General features: G+C 44.5%; 1 protein-coding gene across 4 annotated transcripts in view; it reads right to left on the bottom strand.

Annotated features, from left to right (window-relative positions):
- The window catches only part of MAST4 (microtubule associated serine/threonine kinase family member 4), a 354,406-nt gene extending 342,546 nt beyond the window's left edge, over positions 1-11,860 (bottom strand). For all 4 annotated transcript variants that reach the window (XM_064140713.1, XM_064140716.1, XM_064140714.1 and 1 more), the window contains exon 1: positions 11,537-11,860. In XM_064140713.1, the coding sequence (XP_063996783.1) occupies positions 11,537-11,776 (240 nt within the window). In that variant the 5' untranslated portion in view covers positions 11,777-11,860. The remainder of the gene's footprint in view (positions 1-11,536) is intronic.
- Positions 11,861-14,029: the final 2,169 nt, after the last annotated feature.

Below are 14,029 nucleotides of genomic sequence, written 5' to 3'. Positions count from 1 at the left end.
TCAAGGACTGCTGCCCAGGGGACTTTGGAAATAAGTTTCTTGAGCAAACTGAAGTTTGCCCTCTGGAAGTCCAAGATGTGGGTTCTGTTATAGTTCCTCGCTAGCTCCCTGCATACTGAAAACTCCACTATCTCATGATCACTATACCCCAGGCAGCCTCCAACTGTCACATCTCCCACCAGCCCTTCTCTGGTGGAGAACAGCAGGTCAAGCTGAGCTTGACTCTTAGTAGGCTCACTTAACAGCTGGGTCATGAAGCTGTCCTCCATACACTCTAGAAATCTCCTGGGCTGTCTCCTCTCTGCTGAATTAAGTTCCCAGCAGATATCTGGCAGGTTAAAGTCACCCACAAGAACAAGATCTGATGACCTTGAGACAGCCTCCAATTGTTTGTAAAATATCTCATCTGTTTCCTCATCCTGGTTGGGTGGTCTATAACAGACTCCAACCAGGATGTCAGATTTGTTAGCCCTCCCTCTGATTTTAACCCACAAGCTCTCAACCCCTTCGTCCCTCACCTCAAGCTCAGTGGCAAGGAGTGACTCCCTAAAATACAGAGCCACCCCTCCTCCTCTTCTCCCTTGCCTATCTCTCCTGAAGAGGCTGTATCCCCCCAGTATAGCACTCCAGTCATGCCTGTCATCCCACCAAGTTTCTGAAATGGCAACTATATCATAGTCACCCTGGTGGACCAGGACTTCCAGTTCCTCCTGCTTGTTACCCAAGCTGCATGCATTGGTGTAGATGCACTTCAGCTGGGCTCTCGGTTCCTCAATTGTCCCTAGTTTCCTTCCCACTCTCTCCTTCTCAGAGAGAGTAATTGCCTCACCCACCCCCTTCAGACCTAGTTTAAAGCCCGCCTAAAGAGCCCTGCCAACTCCAGTGCCAGGACTCTCCTGCCCCTCCTAGACAACTGCACCCCATCACGATCAAGCAGGTCCGGTGCAGTAAAAGTTCCCCCATGATCAAAGAACCCAAAATGCCGCCGCTGGCACCATCCCTTGAGCCAGCTGTTGATGTCATAGGTTCTGCTGTTCCTCTCTGTGAACTCCCTTGCCACAGAGGGAACTGAGCAGAACACCACCTGTGCTCCTGCCCCATCTATCGATTTCCCTAGGGCCTTAAATTCCTTTTTAATTGCCTTGTAGACGTGGTTTATCTTGACTTCAGTAAAGCATTTGACACTCTCCCACACCATCCTTGCAGCTAAACCAAGGCAGTGGTCTGGATGATCAGGTAGTGAGGTGAATATGACCTGGTTAAAGGAATGAAGTCAGAGAGTTGTAGCCAGTAAGATGGAGTCTAGTTGGAGACCTTGATCTAGTGGAGTCCCTCAGGGGTCAGTACTGGGACCAGTTCTGTTCAACATATTCAGTGAGACTTAGACAGGCTGGAGGGTTGTGCAGGAAGAAACTGAATGAAATTCAACAAGGTAGAGTCTTGCACCTGGGAAAGAACAACCCCAAATATCAGTATAGGCTGGAGACTGACCTACTGGAGAGCAGCAAAGGGGAAAAGGATATGGTGGTCCTAGCGGATGGGAGGTTGACCATAAGCCAGCAATGTACTCTTGTGCCCAGGAGGGCCAATGCCATTCTGGGGTGTATTAAAAGGGGTGTGGTTAGTAGGTCGAGAGAAGTTCTCCTTCTCCTCTACTCTGCCTTGGTGAGGCCTCGTCTGAAGTATTATATCCAGTTCTGGGCCACTCAGTTCATATACCTATGGGTCTCCAGCTTGCCTAGATGGTCTTTAACCCAGACCTCCTCAGCTAAGGAAGACTCTTTCTTCCTGCAGATTTTCTTTCTCACCTCCAGGGATGGCATCCCTGAGGGATGGTCTTATCAATTAGACTGAAACAAAGATTTTCAGTAGCTCCTCTTTCTCTGCACATTCCACCACCAGGACACCTACCTCACTCAGCAGCAGGCCCACGTTTTCCTTTTCCTCCTGATGCATTTGAAGCCCTCTCTCTCTCGTATTTCACAGGCTTGCCCAGATTTCATTCTAAAAGGGCCTTACCTTTCCTCACTGCATCCCTACACACTCTCACAAGGTTCCTGTACCACTCCCAACTGGACAGTCCCTTTTTCCACATACTGTAAATTCCTTCTTCCACACGAGTTTTCCCAGAAGCTTCACAGAATCAGGCATGCATCTTAAAACACAAACTCAAAAAGAATAAACTCCGCAGCTAAAAGAGGTGAGAAAAACAAATCTGAAGGCTGAAGCAACAAATGATAAAGATGTGAAGGGGTTCAATTGCACAGTATTTCAAGACTACATTACTGGTTTGAAGGAGCTCAGCAATAAATCACACACTAACACATTTGATAGCTGATAAACTAACACCAAGAAGCTCCAATACACGCTACAGTACCACTGTGCTTGGTACCATACAAAAACAAAGGATAAAAAGAGACAAACCAAAAAAGAAAATCCCAAATTATTTCTTCTCTGTTCTTTACTCTTTCATTTCTCAAGCCACAAAAAAGACTGCTACTTCTCTTCACCCAGAGCCTGAACAGGCCATTTCCTAACTCAGCAGAACAGGCAGAGTCTGCCTTAGTCTTAATTCTTCGTCTGAAGCCTCTGCTTCACTGCACTGGGCAGGACAGAAAACCTTCAGCCTGGTGTCAGAGCAGTTCTGCCTAAGGAAGCTGTAACAGAAAACCATAAAGATCAAACATCTTCTTCTCATGTCTTGTATAGAAAAGCATTGTTGGTTAGTGTTTGCCAGCAACAGGTAACCCAAACAGTAAGACCAGAAAACAAGTACTTATGATGTATCCACACTTCAACAAAGTAACCTTTGAGATCACAGTTGTGCTTTGAGAAAGTGCATAATATGCAACAAAACCAAGAGCAAAGATAAGCCATGACATGGATTGTTGTAGTAAAACGTTATCTGGCTGATCAGCTTCCTAGCTCAAGGATCTTCTGTGATGGAGGGGCAGCAGCCCCAAAACTGAGGCTTTTCTATGCCTCTGCATGCCCAGACATGCTCTTTTGCCAGGACCCATGAGGCAGCAAACAAGTTGCATAACACACACACGCCCAGCCCATGTACCCCTGAGGTCCGGGCAGGTAAACCCCTATTGGGAGGGTCCAGGCATATCTCTATTGCCTATTGGGGCAAAGTTTGGCCTACGGCCAACCTGACTGGTCATGTTAGATGTCCAACAAGCCACGAATCTCGGCCCCAGAGCCTATAAAGAAGGTGCACAGCAGCACCACGTGGTCAGTCAGTCCAGTTCAGTCTGATCAGACGATCCAGACTGTTTATCAGTTCAGAAGCTTGGAGCACATAAACTCAGCTCTGATCCACAGCAGCATCCTGCTGCTGTGACCCACTTGCATTGGCCTAGACAGGATCAGGCCTCACTCACTCGCAAGCATTACAGAGGCTTAGACCTCATGCATCGATCTCAAGGCACAGCCAAGCTATCTGCAGCCCTCTGAGAAGCAGAGCACATTCATGCCTGCACCACACATATATGGGGAGCTGAGAGACCTCCTGCCTAAAGCCTAGAGCTATCTTGATTCAGCTGCGGAGTTAAATCTCCCTGCAGCATGGCACAGATATTGCTTGCCACCTATCCTGTAACTTTGGAAAGACCCAGAGCCAGCAGACCCCTCTCCAGATGGTCTGCAAACCTGCAAACGCAGCCTGCTAGCTGCCCAGACCGTGTCAGAAGATACACAGACCAAATCCTTCTCCTGCATCGGGAAATTTCTGCCAGCTGATCACCCCTGGACACACAGCATCCAGAAGCCGCAGCACCGAAGGCAGAGATCACCCCAGGACAGAAGGTTAGAGAAACTCTATTTACCCCAGAGATTGGGAAGACCCTTATCAATTCCCCTTGCAAGCTGGGACAAATCTCCAGCTCCATCAAGTCCCTAGAGATTGAGGCACATGGAGGCAGAATCCCAGGGAAGGGTGATTTAATGATTAAGATTCAAGAGCATCATGCCTAAATAAGCTTTAATACCTTTGTAATATAAGTTGTCTCTATCTAAAGAGCACACACAGTTTCAGCCCTTGCTGGGCAAACACTAGAGTTGTTAAGAGGCATTAAGCCTAAGAAATCATTCTCTCTGTCAATAATTGTTAATAATTTGATATTTCCACTTAATAATCAATCCCTGTAATATCCCAAAGCTATTTTCATAACCTTGCATAAGAACCTGGATTTCATAGTGGTTGAGGGTGATGTAAATTTGTAAATATTAATTTTAATAAATAATTTTATAAAAAATCAAAACCACCTCAAATTAATTTCTCACCTCCCCCTAACAGGGGAGGAACAGAGAAATCCCCTCTACGACATCTTCTCATCTGCACTGCACTTGACAGCACTCATATTTTATGTCTCAAGACTTAGGCTCTCTTTATCCCCTTGCGTAATCTCAACTTTACACAAGCTATTATTGCTAGCAAGGCAGCCTCATCATATGCAGCTTCCAAATAGAATCATAGAATCAACCAGGTTGGAAGAGACCTCCAAGATCATCCAGTCCAACCTATCACCCAGCCCTAACCAATCAACTAGACCATGGCACTAAGTGCCTCATCCAGGCTTTTCTTGAAGACCCCCAGGGACGGTGCCTCCACCACCTCCCTGGGCAAATCACTCTCTCTGTGAAGAACTTCTTCCTAATATCCAGCCTATACCTACCCTGGCACAACTTGAGACTGTGTCCCCTTGTTCTATTGCTGGTTGCCTGGCAGAAGAGGCCACCCCCCACCTGGCTACAATGCCCCTTCAGGTAGTTGTAGACAGTAATAGCACAACAACAGAACCACGCTGTTTTATTTACCAACATTCAATTCAAAGCAGCTTAGGTCTAGCCAAAGTGTCATGAAAGGTAACAGACTACACAGGACTTAGCTTGTCCTCCTTCTGCAGAGCCTGAAGCTCTTCAGAAAAAAAAAAAAGCTCATTTTTTTCTACATTTTACTTTGCAATAGAAAATAGACACTAAGCAATCTTAAAAGATTATCCTTAGGACTGTTTATATCCTGCAGACAGGAGAACAAAGTGCAAAAACCCTACTTGGTCATTTTTTATAACATGTATGCATTTTCTGTTGAAAATTGCAATTATCAAATCCTTACCCATCTTCCTCCAGGAGGATTTCAAGTGTGTAAATAGTTATGGCACGTGAAAATAAATATGAAGCTCTGCTTCCTCAGTTCTCACTTACTCCAAGTTAGAAGGGTGATGATCTAGTTATAGGTTTATTTATACCCACAAAAATCTCTTGAAAAGAAGCTCTAGAGAGCTACAAACACTACTGCTTCACAGATAATCTAAAACCTCAGGCAACATCACACAGGTGTATTAGATAAAGCCTTCAACCATCCGTGACTCTCCATCCCAGACTCTCCATCCCAGTGTACTTCTGAGATCATAAAGTACAAATCAGCATGTACCTTAAAGGCCTATCCTAAACACAGAAAGTCTGAAGTATGAGCAATTTTTTCATACTGAAATTGAATTTTAGTGTTTTACCTGACTGTTGAGACAGCCTTACACACTTAAAGTATAAAGCATTTAACTTCATAGGCAGCTTATCACAAACATACCTAAAAAAAAATAAAAGCAGTATTGTTTCTCTGGCTCACATGACAAAAGAAGAGTTTTGTGTCTGCTCTAGGCTAGATGAGTGTTTATTTAATCCCACTGCAATAATTTCAACCCTGAGAAGTATACACTTTATGACTGCATTACTATTCCTTGGTATGATCCAAGGCTTATACTCTAGCAATTAGGCAATTCATCTTTAGGCAGCTGTAGCATTCAGGGTGTGCTACAACAGGGAATGATCCATCAATGTCAGAGACAAAGTCTGAAACAAAAGAAAATTCTATCTTTCACACAGTCTAAGCATGTGCCATGTTAGTACTTCAGCAGGACAACAAGAGGGTAAAGAGAAAGGTAACAAAAGACACTATTACTAGTTAGGTCACAGTGACATTTTGACAGAACTACCATCATCTCTTATACATGGATGGATGCTCATGTAAGCATTGCCATTATTTCATCACTCTTTGCTTACTTTATAGAAGCATAGAACAGTTTGGGTTGGAAGGGACCTTAAAGGTCATCTAGTTCCAACTGCCCTGCCATGGCCAGGAACACCTTCCACTAGACCATGTTGCTCAAATCCCTGTCCAGCCTGGCCTTGAACATTTCAGGAAAGGAGTATCCACAATTTCCCTGGGCAAACTGTTCCAGTGTTTTATCCTCACTGTAAAGAATTTCTTCCTAATATCCAGTTTAAATCTACCCTCCTCAAGCTTAAAGCCACTCCCCTTGGATCTTTCACTACAAGCCCTTAAAAAAACAAACCAAACCTAAGTCCCTTCCTTGCTTTCTTTTAGGTCCCCTTCAGGTACTGGAAGGCTGCATAAGATTTCCACAGAATCTTCTCATCTCCAGGCTGAGCAGCCTCAACTCTCAGCCCGTCCTCACAGGACAGGTGCTCCAACCCTCTGATTATCTTCACGGCTCTCCTCTGGACCCGCTCCAGCAGTCTGATGTCCTCCTAGAGTTGGGACTCCCAGAATGAGACACAGTAGTCCAGGTGAGGTCTCATGAGAGCAGAACAGAAAGGGGAAATTACCTCCTTCAACCTGCTAGTCGCATTTGTTTTGATGCAGGCCAAGATACAGTTAGCCTTCTGGGCTGCAAGCACACACTGCCGACGCATTTTAAGTTTTTCATCAACTGTTCAGGTCCTTCTCGAGACTGCTCTCAAGCCATTCTTCACCCAGCCTGATTTGTGCTTGGGATTGCTCTGACTTCACTCCAATGCCTTTTGATTTGCAACCCTCCGCTGAACTGCACTACAGTTTTGCTGAAGACTTGGCAGACAATCTGTAATTCTGGTAGTACTGTAGCTGCCTGGTAGCCATATGCTTAAGGATAAAAGTGCAAAAGGGCAGCTTTTAGAGCAGTATTTTATCATACTATTCACCTTGCTATGAGTACTTTCATGACAGGATCTTAGCTTGCCAGTAACTAATTCTCACCCTACAGTCCTCTTGAAGCCACAACAGATTGCAACATAACATCAAGAAGTCAAAATCAGGTGAAGAGATAGTAGCAAAAGAAAAATATTTTGTACTTTTCACTCTGCAGTGAACGATCTTTTTTCAATACATGATACACATCAATTATAGAGTAGAAAAATAACACAGAGTAGAAGTCAGTGGAATTTTTTAATGAGAAATCCTGCCTTTTCGTATTGTTTATCATCTTTTCACTATCAGATCAAGTCTTACCAACTGTTATCCACTTTAGTGCCAAATCTCTAATTTACAGAGCACAAACTGAAATTGAGAATAAAGTACCATATTTTCACTCTTTTTTTTTTTTTTTTTTTCCATTGGTGGGTTTGATTTTTTTTTTGACAGCATCTAAAATACTGAAGAGGGCTTCCTATAGTATGTCAAAAGACAACCAGCAGGATCAGAAGCTTTTGGATCCATTTCAGACCTAGACAGCTGTGCTGTGTGACAGGGTATTATTCTCTCTGAAAGACTACCTATCCTCCCTGGCTTGCTACTCTGCTCTGCTGAGCAATGTCTCAGTTACTGTGACAAGGTTTGTAGAAAGATAAACTCTTTCAGTAGGTCAGCTGACAGAGGTGGAAATCACAGAAAAATCCAAGCCACCCAATTTAACCTTTGGATCCTTGACTTTACTGATGTAGGTAAGAAACCTGTAGCCTGCCTTCAGCCTCTTCTAAAGAAACAAGATTAATCCAAGAAGGCACTCACCTGCCCTGTAAAACACTAAGATTTGTAAGCCACCATCTAAAAAGGCAAATCTCATGCTGAACTGAAAGACTGTAAAACAAAAACAAAGAAACTAACATAGCCTGTGACATTAGGTACCACTCACCTCAACAAGCCTCATGAAACATGTTTCCTGTTCATAGTCACTTTTTTTTCTTCTTTTACCAAAAGAAAGAGTAGTGGAGAGAAGATAAATGCAATAGAAAGGAAAATGGGAAAGTTCTGGGTTTGTTTTAATTTAACTCTATCTCCACCATCCCTGTCTGGTCTGGACTACCCACAGACTACAGAAGCAGCCACATCACAATAGAAAACATGCTGTTATCCCCTTGATAGTGGAAAACATCCTTTTCAACAAATAAAGTTCTAAAGAGAACAGAAAATAGTCACTTTAAAAATAGAAGGGGGGAAAAAATCCAACAAACCCACAAATCCACACCACGATGCATTAGAAAAGCAGTGAGACATCCTCTATGTAGTGTTTGCCTCAAAATGCTCTTCACCATGCAACCTGGTACAGCCTGACTCTGTCAGCAGTTAGTCACTCACCTCACAAGAACGTAGCCAGATAACCTGCTTGAATTCACTTGAGTTTCAGGTGTTTGCTGCCCTCGACACTTCACTGATATTCCAGAAGCAAAATATTTCCTACATTAAGTTTAAATGCACATGTAATTCTCATGTGTCCAAGGTCTCATAGTCAGACACCAGTTTAGTAACCAATGGCCACAATCTTGTAAACTATGATTTGTTCTTGCTTACATGAAATAAGAGACCACTTTTTTGGTGCTATTTAGCAACTTTCTTTTTTCTTTTTTTAAATGAAATGTATGGGACAATAGGCTGAAGTAACAATAACAAGGAATAAAAAGAGCGATGTACCCTCCCTTCCCATCTTGATGCTCCCTTCCCCATTCACCTGTAGGAATTAACTCTTTCAGATGTGAAACTCAGAAGATGAGTTACCAAGTTTTCAGTTCTACCTTTTGGTAGTATAGAAATGTTTAAATTGTCAGAAAAAGACAAAAATTAATAATGGAGCAAAACAGTAAAAGAGCAGTCTGGACTATGTAAACAGTGACACAACTTGAGACCCCTCTGAAATAATCTTTCTGTTCTATTCAGCTCTGTCAACAACTAAATCTGAGTGTGGCATCCCGGTTTTTGATGTTACATTGCAAGACATATGTGACCAGCTGGGAAGAGTCCACAAGACAGCAATGAAAACAACCAGATGTCTGAAAACATATTCTGTAAGGGAAGATTAAAGACACTGGGGTTGTTTAGTCTGAAGGGGAGGTCTAGGAGCAGACAAGATCAGAGTTGTCAAGTCAGTCATATACAGTGTCACAGGGGAATAAATAGTTCTGCTGGTACACCACACGAACTAGTAAGGCATGTGGAAAAATATGCCATATTTTCTAACCAGCCATTTATAAATTTGGTTTGAAAACATTTTCTATGTCCCAGCTTTGAAGAATTTACTGACAGCTAAACTAGCAACAAGAGAGTTATTAGGACAATCTGTTTCACTGCTATCTAAAGGATAATGAACAGACAACAGATTGAATTCTGCTGTGTTGGCAACAGCAAAAAGGACAGGCCAAGAGGAGAAATGAAATCTGAAGAGCAGGATCAAGTGTTGGGGATCCACACAAACAAAAGAACTAAGAAACAGAATATTGCACAGAACACTGACATTTTCATTTTTTTACAGTAATTAGATGGGATGTCAACATGAAAATAGTGACTTCAAGTGCTTATCTCAATATTACACTTTCAGCAGGCAGCAAGTAAAGAAAGACTGAGATCATCCATACATTCATACTGGACTTTTTCATAGTGCCTTTTACTCATTATCCTTAATGGTTTCAGTGTGCAAGCAACAGAGATACTATCTCAGATTTAAATTAATGTGGATTCACTTATTTCTGCACTCTAATGCATTGCAGTGTCCTTGCACAAAACAATATTATTATGTGGGTGGATATGTCAGGTGCCTCTGCAGGTAGGCAGGAATTTAGACACTAAAATGAAAGATGAATGAAATCAAAGCATAAGAAACACAGATCAAAAAGACTTATTTCAGATATTGAAAAACATCTAGCAAAGAGCAATAAAGGGAGGGAAGACGGCTGCATATTCTAAGCTACCCTTTCCATTAAATTAAAATGACTTTGTACTGGGATCTTCTAGCACTACTAACTGCAGGCAGGGTATCAGATTGCCCATGTAGGATTTCCATGCTCCAATGAATGTAGCATTTGCTTCTTTTTGAGCTTACTTTTCCTATACTTTCAGCTCAAAAAATGTCTGCAATTAATCTCCAAAGCACACACAGAAATAACTAGCGTCAACCAGAACTTAACTGGTCTGCCAGTGGTTTTGAGTTCAGCTACTGAACAGACAGTCTTTGTGTATTTCTGCACAGTTATTTTTCAGTCTTAGCAGCTGAGCACTAAACCAGCTACACATCACATAGCTGTGTAAGCTCAGCCCCCAAATGATGCATACAAGATCTATAAAGAAGCATCGTATTCTAATTAGCCACCAACAAGCATGATGCTAACAGTAGCTACAGAGCTCCTACTCATATCAGTGATTACAGCAAGTTCACAACTCTATCAAAAAATAAATAACATAGGTATGTTCCATTCACTCTAGTATTACCATAAATGCACTTTGCTGTAAATACATCCCAGCCTTTCTCAGCTCACACAGTAGAAAGTCCCGGAATATACACCAAGTTTGAGTATTTAAAGGGAAAAGGGATAGAGAAATTTATTTTTAAATGCAGTTTGCCTCACCATCCTAGAGTTTGCCAATTCAACAGAGCCTCTAGGCATCAGGGAACGAAGGGGAAAAAACAGGAGCTACATAAACAGTCGTTACTGAGGGAGAAAACACTCTTGGCAACCACAGATTAACTAATTGCAAGTAACTTCATCGAGCACTTTGCAGATACTCCTTAAAAAAATGCCATGCCCTCCCATAAAAAGCCTTCGTACATCCAGCTGCACACAGGTAGAGAATAAAGAAAAAACGCTTAAGAGCAAATTGAAAAGTTGACCACAACAAAAGGCAAGTCAGACACTCAACTAAGGTGTACAAGAGATTATGCACAGGGCAGGCAGCCAGAACAACACGCTTGGTTCGGGGTTAGGGGCAACAAATATCTTCAAGAAACGAGAACCATGAAGCAACAAGAAGAAAATAAATTGGGGAAAAAATATTACCCTCGCACACAGAAGGGTCACCTTACAGTAACAAAGCGAAGCGGTTGTTTTGAAGAGTGCCGTTAAAAGGTATTGCAGCTAGCTCAGGAGTAGGGAAGGGTACAACAGGAGCATCACGCACAGAGGTCCTCCATAATCCACAGACTGTCATTAGCTCTCCCAAAACGATTAGAATAGTTGAGGGGCTTCTGTCTGACACTGAAGAGTTTATTTTAAAGTAACGCCACACAAACAAAACCCCAAGGTTTAGAGCAACGCCAGAAGAAATGTATTTTCTTTCAAAAATACCTCCCCCCATACAAAACACTCCAACCCTCAATATCGGCAGCTAGAGGCGCGGGAGCCGAGGGGTGCAGGACGCTCTGGATCTACCCCGCGAAGCTTGCACCCAGGTGGGAACGAAGCCGCTCCCCGCCGCGAGGGGCAGCCGCCCTGAGCGACCCTGGTGCCTCAGACGAGGACAACCAAGCGTAGCCGTTTCGGCCCCGCGCACCTCCTCATCCCGCTCTTCCAGCGACGCGTCGTCCTCCGCTCGCCCGCCGGGGCTCGCCCGGTCTTCGCCCGGCCGCCGCCGCCTTGCCTCCGCCCCGCTGGCGGCCGCCACCTCACCGCCGCGGCCGGGCTCCCCCTCCTCAGAGAGAGTTTCCGAGCCGGAGGAGGAGTCGGAGCAAGAGGAGCCGACGTGGCCGACATCCCGCGGCCGCTCCGGAGGCTCTGAAACTTTGTCAGCCATGGCCGGAGGCTCAGAGCCGCGCCTCTCACATGCCCCACGGCTGGCACCCCCCAACCTCGCAGACCTCGGCGTCGCGGCGGCAGTACCAACGCTCCCCACACTGCCAGCCACCGTGCTCCGGGCGGCGGGTGGTGCCTGCGGGCGGGGCTGGGCCGGGCGGAGCCAATGGCGCAGGGGCGGGGGCGGGCCCGGAGCGGCGGAACGGAGCGGCGAGCCAAGGGAGGGTGGCAGGTAACGGCGCGGAAGCGGTCGCGGCGGAGACCCTGCGGCTTCCATGGGCAGCAACGGTTGGGGTCTGCCTGCAGGCGAGGGGGGGATGTGAGGAACTGGGGAGATCTCGCGCTGCCCCTCACCGCCGGCGGAGGCAGGAGGCAGGGGTGAAGCCGCGACGTCTGGAGACTGGCAGTCCCTGCCCCGGCAGCCCTGTCTCACCGCCCGACCCATTCGAGGCAGAAGGCTGGAGGCTGCCCATGGTGCCGAGACGGCAGCGCGGTCTGCCAGAGCCCGAGGCTGGCCCGGATCGCCCCGCCGGGCAGTACGTAATGAGCGTGTGAAGGGGCGATTGCCACGCGAGTTAAAGTAGGAGCAAGCTTTTCATCTGACAACAGCGTGCTCTGCGCCCCTCTCTTCCATTAAAAGGGAGCTATCAGCAGCTTACGGTGGCAGCTTTGCCAGCTTTGTTTACAGAAGGCTGCAGACGTCTAGGTAAGATCTTGCAGCAAGTAAAGCCCTTTTGGCAACTTGACTTTGAAGCAGGCATTGACATTGAGATTTGTGGTCAGGCTTTCAGAGGCATTGAAACCAACGTAAACTGCTGACGACAGGGGTTCAGCACGTGAAAGCTTCTGCAGAGCTCCCAGACAGCTCCTTCGACTTTAAGGACCTAAATGGCTTTTGAACCTAGTTGCTCTGACAGTGTTGAAAACACTCTTGAAAAAAATATTTTGAAAATACTCTCCTTATTTTTGTCCTGAGGTGTCTCCAACTGTAACATAGATCCAAATGTAATGCACTAGTGTCACATATGAATTCATACCTACATACACCAGAGCCTTATTTGCTTATGCCTATACAGCCCAGGATCCCTTGGGCTAAGTCAGTTGTGGAATCAAAACCGATTAAGAGCTTTGGTAATGAATAAGTCCCACAGCATCACTAGAGAGTAGGTATCATCTCTGTTTCATAGGAAAAGAAATGTGAGCACAGACCAGTTATTGATGTGCTCTAATTAATACAGTACATAAACAATGAAAGTGGAAATCAGAATGCAAGTGTGTCCCCCCTTATTCAGATGTGCACTTTTGACCAGTTTATCCAGTATTTGTGGATGGTAAATGGAAAAAAAAATGTTGAAATTACTATATAAATTATTACATTCACAGTGTAAGGAAAAATAATGATAGAAAACTCTCCAAATCTCTGCTATTCTCGTCCCCAGTTGGATATTGAGTTGTAGCAATGCTGATAATTTTACGTGGTTTCTTGTCAGTACCTATATCAGGCCCTGAAAATGCCAAAAAGTTAATTTATTGGGGAAGAGCATTGTAATAGTCACGAGGGACAGAATCCAAAGCACTTAATGATAAGGTAACATGAAATATATGCAGAAATATAAACCCTATTTTTGGCTAAGTGAATTGTGCATACATACTACTCCAAACCTAACTGTAATAATTTTAACTAATCAGTACTCCAGATGCTGCACCCGAGGTCTTGTATCTCTAAAACCTGAATTTACTCTTAATCACTGAGTCTTCATATTTTAAAGCCGTATGTTCTTCAGTCACGCTCGGCTTCTGGTCTGGAGTCATTCTCTTAACTGGAATGACTGGTCTTATTTCCTGTGTGAGAATCGGCAGCGTGTAAGAAAATTGCCATGTGGTGAAAAGCGACACTGCGGGTCGTCGTCACCTCCTCTTAGTGCCCGAGATGAGACTGGAAAATGTAGAGTTTAGCCAAAACACTTCTCCGCTTAAGTTATTATCAGCTGTGAGAACAGTCCTTGTAATCTGAGGGCTTTTAAGGCATACTCTAGAATGGTCACTGAACTGCTCTAATTTATGGCATATACTGAAATCTGATAAGGTACTCAAGAATTATATCACTCCAGAGTTACAGAAGACAAGGACTAGTGTTGTTCTGCCCTGGTCTGTATATGCTGCTGTATCATATGCTTTGCTAACACAAACAAGAGACAGGTGCTATGCTGCCTGTACTTGCTAAAAGGGAGTTAGGGTAAAAGCAGCAAAGATA

Source organism: Pogoniulus pusillus, chromosome Z, assembly GCF_015220805.1.
Source record: "Pogoniulus pusillus isolate bPogPus1 chromosome Z, bPogPus1.pri, whole genome shotgun sequence".
Taxonomy (NCBI): Eukaryota; Metazoa; Chordata; class Aves; order Piciformes; family Lybiidae; genus Pogoniulus; species Pogoniulus pusillus.
The sequence above is the reverse complement of the archived record's forward strand: the minus strand, read 5'-3'. Positions and strand labels throughout refer to the sequence as shown.